We start from the raw sequence: 18,690 nt of genomic DNA on the forward strand, positions 1-18,690 counted from the left end.
GCCCATGTGGTCAGAGAGTCAGACACGACTGAACCAGTAACACTTTTTACTTTCAATTTCACATCTCGCGAAGAACTGATTCATTTGAAAAGACCCTGATGCTAGGAAAGATTGAAGGTAGGAGGAGAAGGGGACAACAGAGGATGAGATGGTTGGATGCAATCACAGACTCAACAGACATGAGTTTGAGTAAACTCCGGGAGTTGGTGATGAACAGGGAGGCCTGGGGTGCTGTAGTCCATGGGGTCACAAAGAGTTGGACATGACTGAGCGACTGAACTGAACCATCAAGCAAGATGTTTCAGTGTGCCAAAAGACAGCTGTCCAGATGCCCTTCTAATGTAAAAATGCTTTTCAGGACTAAAATGACCTCTTTACTTTCCAATCTCTTTTGCCCCGTCACTTGCAACTATAAGCTTTAAGATGAAATAGTTAGCAAAGAGTTAAGTTAGAGCAGATCATGTCTCTTGACTCAAACTAACACTTAGCAATTTGGGGAGTTTATTGAGAAGGACTTACCAATCTTGACTCTCAATCCAAGGGGCCAGAAACTGCCGCAGCTCCATGGGGAAGCTGTCACTGTACAGCTGATGGAGCTGCTCCAAGTACCGTGTGTCCAGCTGCTGGAGCTGATTCCATTGGGCCATTCTGCTGGAATCAGGGGTCACAACTGCAAACCAAAGGTTCATATGGTCACTACCAGCCCAGTAAGAGGAAATGACTATCCAACATAGGGCTCAGGTCTATGATTAGGGATAAAAGGTGCTGTGGAAAGGCTCTCTCTTGCTCCACCCAGTTTAGAACAATACATGTGCATTCAAATCTCTACCCCTGGGGCCACATCACAGCTTCTTTCTTCTAAACCAAGATGACAATGTGGGCATGGTGCCAAGTTCTAGAACCCATTATCTCCCAGAGGTATGTGAAGTTGAGAAACTACTTCACTTCCAGATTTCATTTCTTCCTCTTATTACACAGAGATTATAATTCCCAGCTCTCTGGGCTACTGAAATAATATTTCTAGAGCATCCAGCTCAGTGCTCAGCACACAATAGATGCTCAACAGATAGGAGTTCCTTTCTTTCCACTTGCCACTCCTTTTAGGCAGACTGGGAAATATGAACACAGTAAACCTGAACTAAGACCAAAACGTGGGATGTGGGTGTTCAGGGAGGACAGAGAGCTAATTCCAAGGCTACGGATTTAGAAACTACCACACTGTTAATCAGTTATACTCCAATATAAAATAAAATGTTAAAAAGGACTACAGATTTAAACCTACAAGCAAGGATCTGCCTGGGGTTCTCCCACTCAAAAAAGAGTAATTTTGTTTTTAAAATTTCTCAGTCTGGGATGAGAAAGAAGAGAAGCTAAAGACAAGGCATTCGAGTTGTCCCCAGGTTCATGATTACCCCAGAGAAATGTTCAGGAAGGAGAAGGCAAGCCAGCTAACCACCTTAAATCCTCTTTCTGAATAGCTTGGGTCATTGAAACAGCAATAGAGACCAAGTAATCTTAAGAACTGGGGTTCCCGGGTGGCTCAGATGGTAAAGAATCAGCCTGCAATGCAGGAGATCTGGGTTTGACCTCTGGGTTGGGAAGATTCCCTGGAGAAGGGAATGGCTAGCCACTCCAGTATTCTTGCCTGGAGAATCCCAAGGACAGAGGAGCCTGGTGGGCTACAGTCCATGGGGTTGCAAAGAGCTGGACACGACTGAGCGGCTAACGTAACAACAACAATCTTAAGAAGCTGTAAAGGGTAACTACAAGCAGTAGCCAAAGACTAAGGTATGTATAGATCAGAGTATATTGACATGGTTCTCTGGGACAGTGAGAACATTTACTGAGAGATAGAATATACACAAATACATACATAGAGTGATTTCTCAGAGAAGGCATGAAGAAGCACCTAATTACTGGTCCTTTCATAAAAAGAACTGGGCGGGACTTCGCTTGTGGGCCAGTGGTTAAGGGTCCGCCTGCCAATGCAGTCGACACGGGTTCGATCTCTGGTCTGGGAAGATTCCACATGCCAAGGAGCAACTCAAGCTGAACAAATCCAAATTATAGAATTCCAGAGAGCTGTGCTGCTGTTCTCCTCCCCTTTCTTGGGGGGACAGATGCAGCAGACCCCCTTGCTACTACAAAGATAATGTCAATGGATCAAGCTTTCAAGCATATATTCAGGAGAGCAGAGGCTGGCCCCACCCAGCAGTCTTTACATTGAACAAATAACTATCTAAGGCAGCATTATCCAATGAAATGTAATGCAAGCCACATAGGTGATCTTAAATATTCTAGGGGCCATATTTTAAAAAGTAAAAAGAAACAAGTAAAATTAACTTTAAAAATACATTTTCCTTAACCTAAGTCATCCAAAATGTTAGCACCTTAACGTGTGATCATACAAAAATTATTCATGAGATACATTACATTCTTCTTTTCACACACAGTTTTCTAAACCCAATGTGTGCTTTACACTTACACCACAGATCTAAGGTATTTCCCTGCTTAACTACCAAAGGCTTAAGTTCCACTAGTGAAAACTTCGGTAAAGCAAAGAAATGAGAATGTCAGAATGAGGTACTTGCCCCAATCAGGCTAATTCTTTTTAATAAATAAGCTAAATCTTCCAACAATGTTAGAGGGGAATAAGTTAAGTTTTCTCATTGCTTGGGATTTAAAAAAAAAAACAAAATCTGAAGCACGTCTTGAACATTTTCAGCTACCACTCCTTTGTAGTCTCCCCCGCTCGCTACCCCCCGTCCAAGCATTGCTCACCCCCAAGACTACCTGCCACAGTACCAGTGCAATGCTACCTGGGCAGTAATACGTGTGTGCGAAACAGCGAGGAAGCGCATGCTACTGCTAAAGCACTGTGACCATGCTGAGTTTTACTCTCAATAGGAAATCAAAGGCCTACAACCACTATGGACAACAGTATGCAGGTTCCCTAAAAAAATTAAAAATAGAACTATCATATGATCCAGTAATCTCACTCCTGGCCATATACCCAGAGAAAATCTTTACTTCAAAAAGATACACACACCCCAGTGTTCACTCCTGCACTATTTACAACAGCCAAGACATGGAAGCAACCTAAATGTCCATCAACAGAGGAATGGATAAAGAAAAGGTGGCATTTGTGTGCAATACACACACGCACACACACACAATGGAATACAACTCAGCCATAAAAAGGATGAAATAATGCCATTTGCAGCGACATGGAGGGACCTAGAGATTACCATACCAAGTGAAGTCAGACAGAAAAGACAAATATCATATGATATCACTCATGTGGAATTTACCTTTAAAACAATGATACAAATGAGCTTATTTACAAAACAGAAAGACTCACAGATTTCAAAAACAAACATGGTTACCAAAAAGCAAATGTGGATGAGAGGGATAAATTAGGAGTTTATGATTAACACACACACACTACTATATATAAAATAGATAACCAACAAGGACCTACTGTATAGCACAGGGAACTCTACTCAATATTCTGTAATAACCTATATGGGAAAAGGATCTGAAAAAGAATGAATATATACATATGTATAACTGAATCAGTGAGCTGAAACTAACACAAAGTTGTAAGTCAACTATACTCCAATAAAATTAAAAAAAGAAAAAAAAATCAAAGGCCATTAGAACACTCTTATAATATTCACATTAGGACCAAATTAAAATCTGCCTACTGCTGCTGCTGCTGCTGCCAAGTCGCTTCAGTCATGTCTGACTCTGTGCGACCCCATAGACGGCAGCCCACCAGGCTCCACTGTCCCTGGGATTCTCCAGGCAAGAATGCTGGAGTGGGTTGCCATTTCCCTCTCCAATGCATGGAAGTGAAGTCAGTCATGCCTCCTAAGCTAAAAGCATCAGGATCTGCCCTGTATTTCTCAGGACATGATTTGCACAGAAATCTGTGTAATATGCCAATTTATATAGATTTCTGTCTCATGTGAATGTCAAAACTATAGATCTACATAATTCAATACAGCAGTCAGTAGCCGTATGTGGTTACTGAGCACTTGAAAATGTGGCTCATTTCAAACCAGATAGGCTGTAAAATACACATTGAATTTTGAAGGCTCAGTACAAAAATAAAAGTAAAATATCTCATTAATACAGAAATGTTAATATTCTAGATATACTGGATTAAGTTTTACTATCTTTTTTTTTTTCCTTTTTGGTTGCTCCATATGGCTTGCAGGATCTTAGTTCCCAGATCAAACCCAAGCTCCCTTCAGTGAAAGCACTGAGTCCTAACCATGGGACCACCAGGGAAGTCCCTAAATAAAATACACCATTAAGATGGATTTTATTTATTTCTTCCTACTTCTTTTACTGTGGCTACTAGAAACTTTAACACTACATATGTGACTTATATTCTGTTTTTGCTGGACACTACTGCAGATTATGTAATCCAAAAGCTGTGGTTCTAATAAAGTACTTAAAGAAACAGACACCTTTTCATAATAAACTCCTGTGTTATAAGTCAATTAAAAAATAAACTAACTGCTGATCGTGTATACAAATACAAAGCCATTACAGTCTGATCCTTGAAGGTCCAAATTAAAACTGTGAAGCAACATCCCACTATCCCTACTCACTTCTGGATTAACCATGGAGTCAGGGCTTCCCTGGTGGCTCTGATAGTAAAGAATCTGCCTGCAATGCAGGAGACTGGGATTTGATCCCTGAGTCAGGAAGATCCCCTGAGGAAGGGAATGGCTACCCACGCCGATATTCTTGCCTGGAGAATTCTGTGGACAGAGGAAGGAGCCTGGCGGGTTATAGTCCATGGGGTTGCATAGAGTCAGAGTTGACTAAGTTTCACTTTTTCACTTTCATGCCTGAGTAGTTGCATTTTCAAACTCTTACATCATTAAAAAATTACAAATTGTTGAAAGTTTGCCAATTCATTTCTAATTCATTACTCAGAAGGTTTTTGTTGCTGTTGTTGTTTGGGTTTTAGTTAGTGCTCAGTTCAGTTCAGTTCAATCGCTCAGTCATATCCGACTCTTTGCGACCCCATGGACTGCCCCATGCCAGGCCTCCCTGTCTATCACCAACTCCTGGAGTTTACTCCAACTCATGTCTATTGAGTCAGCGATGCCATCCAACCATCTCATCCTCTGTCGTCTCCTTGTCCTCCCTTCTCCTCCCTCTTTCAATCTTTCCCAGCATCAGGGTCTTTTCAAATGAGTCAGCTCTTCGTATCAGGTGGCCAAAGTACTGGAGTTTCAGCTTCAACATCAGTCCTTCTAATGAATATTCAGGACTGATTTCCGTTAGGATGGACTGGTTGGATCTCCCTGTAGTCCAAGGGACTCTCAAGAGTCTTCTCCAACACCACAGTTCAAAAGCATCAATTCTTCAGCGCTCAGCTCTCTTTATAGTCCAACTCTCACATCCATACATGACTAGCGGAAAAACCATAGCCTTGACTAGACGGACCTTTGTTGGCAAAGTAATGTCTCTGCTTTTAATATGCTGTCTAGGTTGCTCATAACTTTCCGTCTAAGGAGTAAGCGTCTTTTAATTTCATGGCTGCAGTCACCATCTGCAGTGGTTTTAGTGCCAGTTAGTACAATAATTGGGCTATTTCTTAAACCAGACACGAGCTAACAATATTGTATTTTCCATAAAATTAAAAGACCAAAAATGAGTAATGTTATGTTCTATGTCTCAGTCTAATCACTGTAGGTAATAGTGTATTAGCTCTCTTATATTAAAAAAAAAAATCATTCTAAATGAAAGCCAAGGAACAGATAGTATTTTCAGCAAAGGGTCAAACAGTGATTTCCTTATCAGCTGCTTAGCTACTAACCATATTTAACTAATAGGAGCCACAGGCCAACTGTTCTTCATAACTGTGGATCCTCAATGGATCATTAGTCGGGACTTTCCTGCCGGTCCAGTGGTTAAGAATCTGCATTCTAATGCAGGGGACTCGGGTTTGAGCCCTGGGGCAACTGAGCCCTCGAGCTGCAACTAGAGAGAAGCCCACACACCTCAACAAGACAACCACGTGCCATAACTAAGACCTGATGCAACCAAATAAATGTTATATAAAGAGAGAGATCATTAGCCAAATTGTCTAGGAAACCACTGCCAATTAGCTTTGTGGTAACTGTCTTAACTGCAAAAAAATTTTTTTCAAGTCCACTTTATTTCACAATTTCAATTCTGCTTTTCGAATCGCAAGTTAATCTGAAGGACTTCGCTAAATTTTAGCTAAAATATTTATCTATGGAATGATTCTAAGTCTAATTCTAAACGTGACTTACAAACCACTTTCACTGAACCCCGAACAGAGAGAGAAATTTGCACAACAATGTGAGTGCCCAGTACCACTCCGAGAGAAGGCAATTCATTCCATACAGTGGCTGGCTTAGGGCAATACAGTCTCTAATTCTCTTCAGGTGTGTTTCTTTTTTTTTTTTTTTTCTTCAGGTGTGTTTAAAAAAAAAACAAAAAAACACATTTATTTATTTGGCTGCGTTGAGTCTCAGTTGTGGCACAAGGGATCTTTAGTTGCAAGGGCATGTGGGGTCTAGTTCCCTGGCCAGGAATCAAACCCAGGCCCCCCAGCACTGAGAGGATGGAGTCTTAGCCATGGGACCACCAGAGAAGCCCCTCTCCAGGACTTAACTCTGTTTAAGGTTCACATATATCAAATGTTAGCAGATAAAGGAAAGGTAAGTTTGATCCTGTTTTCTATAACTGAAGAGAAAAGAACAATAAAAATGAAACAGCAAGTCACCAAAGACTTTCTGGACTTTTCAAAACAGGAATTTCTCAGCCTCTTGGGGATAATTTACCAACAACAAGTCAAAAGGCAAACAACTACTGTCTGATGGGGAACTTATTACTGTAAAGATCACTGAAAAGATTCATCCGCTAAGTCACAGTTTTCATTTACGTACTTCGATCTAAAGAAACCAAGGGATGTACTGAGAACCACAAGTCAGGACCACTTAAAAAAGGCTTCATTACATCATTTCATAAAATATATTTTTAAAATTAACACCTGTTCTTTGCATCCATGACCAGTGGATTTACGACAAGGGGTGAGTGAACCGGAGTGAAAGTGAGGAGAGGGAGGAAAACCAGGTGTCCACAAACATCCAGAACATAAAGAGATCTAAAGATAGTTTCTGTTCCACCTTGCAGTGCATCACAAGATTTTTCTTTGGATGTTAGCCATACTCTATAGTAGAAATACCTACCTTTAAAACAACATATTTATTCATACTTGTATTTTATCTGTTGTCTACACTAAGCTCCTCTTTGCTGTCAGGAAAGGCCCAGTGACTAAGGCAACCCAAGTAAAAGTAACATATAAATGGTACTATGGAGAAGGCAATGAGAATCTACTCCAGTACTCTTGCCTGGAAAGTCCCATGGACGGAGGAGCCTGGTGGGCTGCAGTCCATGGGGTCGCGAAGAGTCAGACACAATTGAAGTGACTTAGCAGCAGCAGCAAATGGTACTAAGGTCTACAGAAACCAGTCCTTTTGAGAAGACATTTTTACAAGACTATAAAAGTAATCATGTTGGGACTTTTCTGGTAGACCAGTAGTTAAGACTTTATACTTCCAATGCAGGCGGCATGGGTTCGACCTCTGACTAGGGAACTAAGATTCCATGTGCTGCATGGTGTGACCAAAAAAATAAAATAAAAATAATTCAAAATAAGTACAGTTGGATAGTAAATATGTGATTTCGTTGCTTACAAATCCAAACAGTTCCTTTATAAAGTTTAAGACTAGATGTTGGGGACTTCCCCAGTGGCACAGTGAATAAGAATCTGCCTGCCAATGCAGAGAACATGAGTTCGATCCCCGACCCAGGAAGATCCCACATGCTGCAGAGCAACTAAGCCTGTGTGTCATAATTACCAAGTCTGCAGTCTACAGCCTGGGAGCTGAAACTGCTGAGCCTGTGTGCTGCAAATACTGAAGTCTGTGAGCCCTCGAGCCCGTGCTCTGCAACGAGAAGCCCAAGCATGGCAAGGAAGAGTAGCCCCCACTTGCTATAACTACAGAAAGCCTGTGAGCAGCAACGACCCAGCACAACAAAGAATAATAAACTAATTTTTTTTTAAAAAAAGACTAGACATTTGCCTTCACAATAAGTTGTCTATACAGACACCCAGTTTTGGTTTCCTAAAAAGACAAAATATTAAACACTTGAGTGCCCAATCTGAACTAACCGCACTGGAATAATCAAATACATTCAATTATAGATAACAATAAAATATTTGTTTTAAAGTTAGAAACCAACACTTCCTTGGGGAAAAAAAGGACCTTGAGATATAAGAGAATTTGAATTATAGTTCCCTACTAATGTGGGCAAAACTGATTATAATAAGAAAGCAGTACTACTAAATTACTGAGAAGCAGAGCTTGGAGATGGACATGACTGAGTGACTTCACTTTTACTTTTCACTTTCAGGCACTGGAGAAGGAAATGGCAACCCACTCCAGTGTTCTTGCCTGAACAATCCCAGTGATGGAGTGATGGGGGAGCCTGGTGGGCTGCCGTCCATGGGGTCGCACAGAGTTGGACACGACTTAAGCGACTTAGCAGCAGCAGCAGAGCTTGGAGAAGTGAGGGAAATAACAGTTTTAATGACACTCTAAAGAACATGCAACCCCCCAAATTCTACTATCCCTCATTCTTCTTATCCAACTTTATTTATTTTGGCTGTGCTGGGCCTTCCTTGCTGCAACAGGGCTTTCTCTAGCTCAAGCAAGTGGGGGCTGTGGTGTATGGGCTTCTCATTGTGGCGGCTTCTCTCGTTGTGGTTCTTGGGCTCTAGAAAGTGGGCTTCAGTAGTTGCAATGCATGGGCTCAATTGCCACTCAGCAACTAAGCTTAGTTGCTGCTCAGCATGTAGGATCTTCCTGGACCAGGCATCGAACCTGTGTCCCCTGCATTGGTAGGCAGTCTCCAGGGAAGTCCATTATCCCATTTTAATTCGTGGAAAAGTTCAAGACTCTTGTGCTGAGCACATGATTTTTTTTTCCATTCCAAATCCTGACATGTGTAAGGTCTTATCACTAGCACTACTTTGGTGTAGTTATCTAATTTAAATCCAGAAACTTAGAGAATAAAATGTATCAGGTTTACAGTTAAATGTAAGAGGTGGAGACGACCAGGAATGTGAACAGCAAAAAGGAAGGAAAACCCAGTGCCCTGACCCATGAAGGACAATTAGGATGTTAAAAGCAAAACCAAAAGCACTAACGAACGTCTAGTGCTCAAACAGCTACCTTTGAGAAAAGATTCTGAAAACTATGAATTACCAGGGCCTCTTATTATTTCAAATCTAATAGTGCTATGGACGTAATTTTTTTTTTAATGCAATGTATTCCCCATACTGCATTTGGGATAGGCACCACATGTGATCACAACTATTTCAGGTTAAACAGGAGCAGAACAAATATATTCTCTCTAAACTGAAAGTAACACAACTAGACATGCTTTGTCAATTACTCAATGTGAAGTTTATGGTTAAAGTTGCCTGAGAACAGGTCTGAGCACCAGATAAAAACCACAACAGAGACCAAATTTGAGTGTCACATGGCCTTCCCACTGTCACATGACCCCTCCCCCATCCAGACACGCTCCCCTGAAGCTGTGTGGTGTGAAGCCAAGGACCAAAAGACTTGACCTTGGATGGGCCTGGGTGCCAGTCCTGACAGTCATTTATCAGCTATATGGGAGGAGGGGAACATAATTTGACTACTGAACAGGCTTCTCCTTTAGTAAAATAGGGAAGTAGCCCTCCTTTGAAGGACTGTTATGTAAGTAATAAGAAAATAATGGGGACTTCCCTGGTGGTTCAGTGGTTCAGAGTCTGCCAGCCAATGCAGGGAACACAGATTTGATCCCTGGCTGGGGAAGATTCCACATGCCTCGGAGCAACTACGCCTGTGTGCCGCAACTAAAAAAGTGACCGCAATGAGTAGCCCATGCACCACAGCTAGCAAATAGCCCCTGCTCACTGCAACTAGAGAAAAGTCCTACATAGCAACAAAGATCCAGCACAGCCAAAAATTAATTAAAAGACAAACAACAACAAAAAATTAACCACCTTATATTTCAGGGGCCACTCTTGCCTTTAAAAAAAAAAATGTATAGCATCCCTCTTGTCTGTGTTGGGTGTACCTCACAGCTGTATTTTTCCTTCCTCTCATGGCATCCCTTTCATCAGCATTTCCTGTGCTAAATCCATTTCCTCAATGCCCTGGGAAAAAGAGATTAAATCATCAGATTGTTGTTTCATTGTTAAGTCGTGTCCCACCCTTTGGGACCCCATGGACTGCAACACACCAGGCTTCCAGTCCTTCACTATCTCTCAGAGTTTGCTTAAACTCCTGTCCTTTGACTCGGTGATGCTATCTAACCATTTCATCCTCTGTCATCACATTCAGTTCAGTTGCTCAGGTGTGTTCGACTCTTTGCCACCCCATGAATCACAGCACGCCAGGCCTCCCTGTCCATCACCAACTCCCAGAGTTCACCCAAATTCATGTCCATCGAGTCGGTGATGCCATCCAGCCATCTCATCCTCTGTCGTCCCCTTCTCCTCCTGCCCCCAATCCCTCCCAGCATCAGAGTCTTTTCCAATGAGTCAACTCTTCGCATGAGGTGGCCAAAGTACTGGAGTTTCAGCTTCAGTTCAGCATCAGTCCTTTCAATGAACACCCAGGACTGATCTCCTTCAGAATGGACTGGTTGGATCTCCCTGCAGTCCAAGGGACTCTCAAGAGTCTTCTCCAGCACCACAGTTCAAAATCATCAATTCTTCGGCGCTCAGCCTTCTTCACAGTCCAACTCTCACATCCATACATGACCACTGGAAAAACCAAAGCCTTAACTAAACAGACCTTTGTTGGCAAAGTAACGTCTCTGCTTTTCAATATGCTATCTAGGTTGGTCATAACTTTCCTTCCAAGGAGTAAGCATCTTTTAATTCCATGGCTGCAATCACCATCTGCAGTGACTTTGGAGCCCCAAAAAATGAAGTCTGACACTGTTTCCACTGTTTCCCCATCTATCTGCCATGAAGTGATGGGACCGGACACCATGATCTTAGTTTTCTGAATGTTGTACTTTAAGCCAACTTTTTCCCTCTCCTCTTTCACTTTCATCAAGAGGCTTTTTAGTTCCTCTTCACTTTCTGCCATAAGGGTGGTGTCATATGCTTATCTGAGGTTATTGATATTTCTCCCAGCAATCTTGATTCCAGCTTGTGCTTCCTCCAGCCCAGCATTTCTCATGCATATAAGTTACATAAGCAGGGTGACAGTATTCAGCCTTGACGTACTCCTTTTCCTATTTGGAACCAGTTTGTTGTTCCATGTCCAGTTCTAACTGTTGCTTCCTGACCTGCATATAGGTTTCTCAAGAGGCAGGACAGGTGGTCTGGTATTCACATCTCTTTCAGAACTTTCCAAAGTTTATTGTGATCCACACAGTCAAAGTCTTTGGCATAGTCAATAAAGCAGAAATAGATGTTCTTCTGGAACTCTCTTGCTTTTTCCATGATCCAGCGGATGTTGGCAGTTTGATCTCTGGCTCCTCTGCCTTTTCTAAAACCAGCTTGAACATCTGGAAGTTCATGGTTCACATATTGCTGAAGCCTGGCTTGGAGAATTTTGAGCATTACTTTACTAGCATGTGAGATGAGGGCAATTGTGCGGTAGTTTGAGTATTCTTTGGCATTGCCTTTTTAGGGACTGGAATGAAAACTGACCTTTTCCAGTCCTGTGGCCACTGCTGAGTCTTCCAAATTTGCTGGCATATTGAGTGCAGCACTTTCACAGCATCATCTTTCAGGATTTGAAATAGCTCCCCTGGAATTCCATCACCCCCACTAGCTTTGTTCATAGTGATGCTTTCTAAGGCCCACTTGACTTCACATTCCAGGATGTCTGGCTCTAGGTGAGTGATCACACCATCGTGATTATCTGGGTCGTGAAGATCTTTTTTGTACAGTTCTTCTGTGTATTCTTGCCACCTCTTCTTAATATCTTCTGCTTCTGTTAGGTCCATACCACTTCTGTCCTTTATTGAGCCCATCTTTGCATGAAGTGTTCCCTTGGTATCTCTAATTTTCTTGAAGAGATCTCTAGTCTTTCCCATTCTGTTGTTTTCCTCTATTTCTGTGCACTGATCACTGAGGAAGGCTTTCTTATCTCTCCTTGCTATTCTTTGGAACTCTGCATTCAGATGCTTATATCTTTCCTTTTCTCCTTTGCTTTTCGCTTCTCTTCTTTTCACAGCTATTTGTAAGGCCTCCCCAGACAGCCATTTTGCTTTTTTGCATTTCTTTTCCATGGGGATGGTCTTGATCCCTGTCTCCTTACAATGTCACGAACCTCTGTCCATAGTTCATCAGAAACTCTATCAGATCTAGTCCCTTACATTTATTTCTCACTTCCACTGTATAATCATAAGGGATTTGATTTAGGTCATACCTGAATGGTCTAGTGGTTTTCCCTACTTTCTTCAATTTAAGTCTGAATTTGGCAATAAGGAGTTCATGATCTGAGCCACAGTCAGCTCCCGGTCTTGTTTTTGCTGACTGTATAGAGCTTCTCCATCTTTGGCTGCAAAGAATATAATCAATCTGATTTTGGTGTTGACCATCTGGTGAAGTCCATGTGTAGAGTCTTCTCTTGTGTTGTTGGCAGGGGGTGTTTGCTATGACCAGTGCGTTCTCTTGGCAAAGCTCTATTAGCCTTTGCCCTGCTTCATTCCATACTCCAAGGCCAAATTTGCCTGTTACTCCAGGTGTTCCTGAACTTCCTACTTTTGCATTCCAGTCCCCTATAATGAAAAGGACATCTTTTTTGGGTGTTAGTTCTAAAAGGTCTTGTAGGTCTTCATAGAACTGTTCAGCTTCTTCAGTGTTACTGGTTGGGGCATAGGCTTGGATTACTGTGATACTGAATGGTTTGCCTTGGAAACGAACAGAGATCATTCTGTTGTTTTTGAGATTGCATCCAAGTACTGCATTTCGGACTCTTTTGTTGACCATGATGGCTACTCCATTTCTTCTGAGGGATTCCTGCCCGCAGTAGTAGATATAATGGTCACCTGAGTTAAATTCACCCATTCCAGTCCATTTCAGTTCGCTGATTCCTAGAATGTCGACATTCATTCTTGCCCTCTCTTGTTTGACCACTTCCAATTTGCCTTGATTCATGGACCTGACATTCCAGGTTCCTATGCAATATTGCTCTTTACAGCATCAGACCTTGCTTCTATCACCAGTCACATCCACAACTGGGTATTGTTTTTGCTTTGGCTCCATCCCTTCATTCTTTCTGGAGTTATTTCTCCACTGATCTCCAGTAGCATATGCGCACCTACTGACCTGGGGAGCTCCTCTTTCAGTATCCTATCATTTTGCCTTTTCATACCGTTCATGGGGTTCTCAAGGCAAGAAAACTGAAGTGGTTTGCCATTCCCTTCTCCAGCGGACCGCAGTCTGTCAGACCTCTCCACCATGACCCTCCAGTCTTGGGTGGCCCCACAGGGCATGGCTTTGTTTCACTGAGTTAGACAAGGCTGTGGTCTGTGTGATCAGATTTCATCCTCTGTCATCAGATTAGTCCTATTAAATGATAAGCTAACTTTCCCTTCTACATAAAATACATGCATTTTAATGGGTCTTTGTAATGTAGCCTGAGGGAGGGAGTTAGTAATGCAGTGATTTGGTGTAAGTGAAGGGGAAGAAGAGAGGGTTGGGTCGTACCCTGATCAAATATCTCCACACACAGTTCACCCAAGGACAACTCCAGGCCCTAAAAAGACTAAAGGTGGAAACACTAAGTGATATCCAAATGAAAGACAAAGATGAAAAATAAGAACCTTGGTTTAAGAGCAGTCCAAAGAACTAATGATTACTGCTAATATTTATATAGCACCGCCTGCAATGCAGGAGACCCAGGTTTGATCCCTGTGTCAGGAAGATCCCCTGGAGAAGGAAATGGCAACCCTCTCCAGTACTCTTGCCTGGAGAATTCCATGGACGGAGGAGCCTGGTGGGCTACAGTCCATGGGATCGCAAAGAGTCAGACACGACTGTGTGACTAAGTTTAACTTTCACTGTGTGCCAGGCACTCTTTGACATATATTTATTTACTCGTTTCATCCTCATAATCCTGTGAGATAGACACTATTTTTATACCCATTTTACAGAGGAGGAAAATAAGGCACAGAATTTTAAGTGATTCACCCAAGTTCAGACAGGTAGTAAAGGTATGAAACTGGAACCCCAACCCTACTAAGTTCATTTTCAGAATTCCAGCTCTTAACCACTATGCTACAGTGGGAGTTTCATTGATTTTAAGTCAACCATGAGTCAATCATAATACAAAGTCAATGTGATCTAATGATATCTTAACAGACATATGTCTGAATAAAAGGATTAATCCAGTTGGCCCATAGTGATATTCTGACTGTATCACAATTTAATGGTGCACTAGAAAACAAACATATTTGAGGAGGGGCAATCAGGGTGTGAGCAGTCCAAGAACATGAACGTTTCACCCGGGAAATAGACTTGGGGAGCAGGAAATAAAGTCAGAAGAGAAAAGGATAACTTACGGAATAGTAGCTTTTCAAATACTTGGAGATCTGTACATAAAAGGATAAGTCACTCCAGAATCAGGATCTGTTTTCCTGTAACATCTACTCCCTGATTCTGCCCTTGGTATGCAGAGGTTCCCCACCCTAGCTGTGTGTTCAGCTGCTCAGTCATATCTGACTCTTTGCGACCCCATGGACTGCAGCCCATCAGGCTCCTCTGTCTATGGGATTCTCCAGGCAAGAATGCTGCTGGTGGTGTGTTAGCGGTCGTTTAGTCCCTTAGTTGTGTCAGACCTTTGGCAGCCCCATGGACTGTAGCCCACCAGGCTCCTCTGTCCATGGAATTCTCCAGGCAAGAATACCGGAGTGGGTTGCCATTTCCTTCTCCCACCCTAGCTGCAGAGCAGAATTATGAGGGCAGATATTTTTGTAAAAATAAAAAATAAAATAGAGATGCCTGGCAACCAAACCAGAAGCTAAATGGGAATTGTCGAGGATGGGAAGGAGCCAGGTTTCAATATTTGAAAGCTCCTCAGATGATGCTAAGGTGTGGCCAGATTGAAAACCTCAGAACAAAAGTAGAGATCAGGGCTCACCCAGCAAGCACATCTCAGTCACCTGAAGGGCTCTGAGACACTAGAGGCTGGTCCTTACTCTGCATGTACTGAATAATCAACCCCAAGGATGGGCTCCAGGCAGCTGTAATGAAGCAGAACCCTGTGGAGACCACATAAGGGAACTATGGCAAGAGATGAGGGTGGAGAGGCTCTCGGCTAAGCCATACAAAGAAACAGGAACTCTTGCCCGAGGGGAATGGGCAGGTTGCCCGAGGGAGTGGGGAGGTCAGAAGGGTTTTAGGAAGAGAAGCAAACAATTCTGTAAGCAGACAGGTTCGGTTCAGTTCAGTTCAGTTGCTCAGTTGTGTCTGACTCTTTGCGACCCCATGAATTGCAGCACGCCAGGCCTCCCTGTCCATCACCAATTCCCAGAGTTCACTCAAACTCACATCCATCGAGTCGGTGATGCCATCCAGCCATCTCATCCTCTGTCGTCCCCTTTTCCTCCTGCCCCCAATCCTTCCCAGCATCAGAGTATTTTCAAATGAGTCAACTCTTCGCATGAGGTGGCCAAAGTACTCTGCATTAAATGATGCTAAAGTTTCAGCTTTAGCATCATTTCTTCCAAAGAACACCCAGGGCTGATCTCCTTTAGAATGCACTGGTTGGATCTCCTTGCAGTCCAAGGGACTCTCAAGAGTCTTCTCCAACACCACAGTTCAAAAGCATCAATTCTTTGGCACTCAACTTTCTTCACAGTCTAACTCTCACATCCATACGTGACTACTGGAAAAACCATAGCCTTGACTAGACGGACCTTTGTTGGCAAAGTAATGTCTCTGTTTTTCAATATGCTATCTAGGTTGGTCATAACTTTCCTTCCAAGGAGTAAGCGTCTTTTAATTTCATGGCTGCAATCACCATCTGCAGTGACTTTGGAGCCCCAAAAAATAAAGCCTGACACTGTTTCCACTGTTTCCCCATCTATTTGCCACGATGTGATGGGACCAGATGCCATAATCTTCGTTTTCTGAATGTTGAGCTTTAAGCCAACTTTTTCCCTCTCCTCTTTCACTTTCATCAAGAGGCTCTTTAGTTCTTCTTCACTTTCTGCCATAAGGGTGGTGTCATCTGCATGTCTGAGGTTATTGATATTTCTCCTGGCAATCTTGATTCCAGCTTGTGCTTCTTCCAGCGTTTCTCATAATGTACTCTGCATATAAGTTAAATAAGCAGGGTGACAATATACAGCCTTGACGTACTCCTTTTCCTATTTGGGACCAGTCTGTTGTTCCATGTCCAGTTCTAACTGCTGCTTCCTCACCTGCATACAGGTTTCTCAAGAGGCAGGTCAGGTGGTCTGGTATTCACATCTCTTTCAGAATTTTCCACAGTTGATTGTGATCCACACATCCAAAGGCTTTGGCATAGTCAATAAAGCAGAAATAGATACTTTTCTGGAACTCTCTTGCTTTTTCCATGATCCAGCGGATGTTGGCAGTTTGATCTCTGGTTCCTCTGTCTTTTCTAAAACCAGCTTGAACATCTGGAAGTTCACGGTTCACGTATTGCTGAAGCCTAGCTTGGAGAATACTTTACTAGCATGTGAGATAAGTACAATTATGCGGTAGTTTGAGCATTCTTTGGCATTGCCTTTCTTTGGGATTGGAATGAAAACTGACCTTTTCCAGTCCTGTGGCCACTGCTGAGTCTTCCAAATTTGCTGGCATATTGAGTGCAGCACTTTCACAGCATCATCTTTCAGGAGTTGAAATAGCTCCACTGGAATTCCATCACCCCCACTAGCTTTGTTCATAGTGATGCTTTCTAACGCCCACTTGACTTCACATTCCAGGATGTCTGGTTCTAGGTGAGTGATCACACCATTGTGATTATCTGGGTTGTGAAGATCTTCTTTGTACAGTTCTTCTGTATATTCTTGCCACCTCTTCTTAATATCTTCTGCTTCTGTTAGGTCCATACCATTTCTGTCCTTTATCGAGCCCATCTTTGCATGAAATGTTAGGAGGTCTCTAAAGAAGGAGAACCATGAATGGTTTTCTTAACATGCCTCTAAAGGAGGAGAACCAGGAATGATTTTCTTCACATAAGAGAAGCCATTTTGGCCTAATCCTGGTTGCAATGTTTGCCCCTGAACAGGTCTCAGTAATTAATGGTCTTAAGGGAACACAGGAATCCAACAGAGAAAAGACAAACAATAACAAAGTGATAAAGCAGAGTCCTAGTTCCTCCACAAGGGATACACATAACAATATACAAGGCCCCCACCCAGGTGAAGGATGGGAGTAAGATGTTGACACTTCTGACTTCAATCAACTAAAGCCCCGTCTTGGTTGATGGTTGACCTTTGCCCCAGTTGTATGCTGAAATTACCTCTGCACAAGCCCCTTCATGAATATGCATGTACCCTTAGCTTACAATTCCCCCAGTTTTGCTGTTGAGAAGACATCGCTTTGGGAAGGATCCCTGGTGTTCTCCGTACTTGGGCCTGAGTGAGCACCGTGGACTCTGTAACTTGAACTGGTAACCTCTTGCTGGGCTGCCAGCCTGAGGACAGGAAGAGCCTGGGCTTTTGCTCACCAGTCAGTTCCTCCCTTCGCCCCTCAGCATCCAGCAGGGTGCCCAGCTCACAACAGATACTCAGAGAGACATATAGAACAAATAAACCACTGGTATGAATTACAGCTCAGTCAGTGGACTGAAACATATTCTCCCAGGCAAGGACCCTGCATCCAGTAAGAAGTATTCTGAGGAGCAGACCAACTCTTTCAGATTTGCTGTTTGAAAAATTCGAGGATGAGCCTTCAGTGATCTTTCAATAAGAGTAAAATTACAGCAACTCCCCCAGTTCAAAAACATTGTCCCACCCAAAATCTTTACACCCGCTAAGGTTCCCCAACTCCTCAGCCAACTTTGGCCTCTCCAGCTCCTCTCTCGGGTCTCAAGATGACTTTCAAAATGTCAACTTATCTCCCCCTCAACCTCACCTCCACCCTCCACAGACCGTGTTCCTTCTTCGCTGGTGCTCTTGCCTAAGGTGGTTTTCCCCTTGGCGGCATTTTATGTCCCTTTGTCTCCTCTGGAGAACTTAGCCCTGGTTCCTAACCCTACCTAGGGTCCAATCACTGCTTCAAATCTGAAGCCCACAGCACCTACAAATGTGGCTGAGGCTTTTTCTTGTTTTGATTCCATCTCCTCCATTTGATCCTTACATATCATTCTGATATCATATTTAAGACACCAAATGAGTAGTGCCTTTATAGCCTCCTTTACTCACATTTGCACACACACACATAAACACCACCTCCACTGCAAAAGTTCCTACTAACAGTCACTGCTGGCTACAGTGCTGAAAAGCACGCCAACAATACAGCAACCGCATCCCGTATGACCGGTTACCTAGAATTTGGAGGTTTTTCTAGAGGGAAGTAAAGCATCCTTCCAATGAATGCAGAGGGACTCACCCTCACAGGAATCAGAGGCAAGC

At 42.8% G+C, this 18,690-nt stretch overlaps 1 protein-coding gene across 4 annotated transcripts in view; it reads right to left on the reverse strand.

The window, feature by feature from the left end:
• The window catches only part of STAT3 (signal transducer and activator of transcription 3), a 75,818-nt gene that overhangs the window by 32,036 nt on the left and 25,092 nt on the right, over positions 1-18,690 (reverse strand). For all 4 annotated transcript variants that reach the window (XM_019981285.2, XM_019981283.2, XM_019981284.2 and 1 more), the window contains exon 2: positions 520-670. In XM_019981285.2, the coding sequence (XP_019836844.1) occupies positions 520-647 (128 nt within the window). In that variant the 5' untranslated portion in view covers positions 648-670. The remainder of the gene's footprint in view (positions 1-519; positions 671-18,690) is intronic.

This window comes from Bos indicus, chromosome 19, assembly GCF_029378745.1.
Source record: "Bos indicus isolate NIAB-ARS_2022 breed Sahiwal x Tharparkar chromosome 19, NIAB-ARS_B.indTharparkar_mat_pri_1.0, whole genome shotgun sequence".
In the NCBI taxonomy this organism is placed as follows: Eukaryota; Metazoa; Chordata; class Mammalia; order Artiodactyla; family Bovidae; genus Bos; species Bos indicus.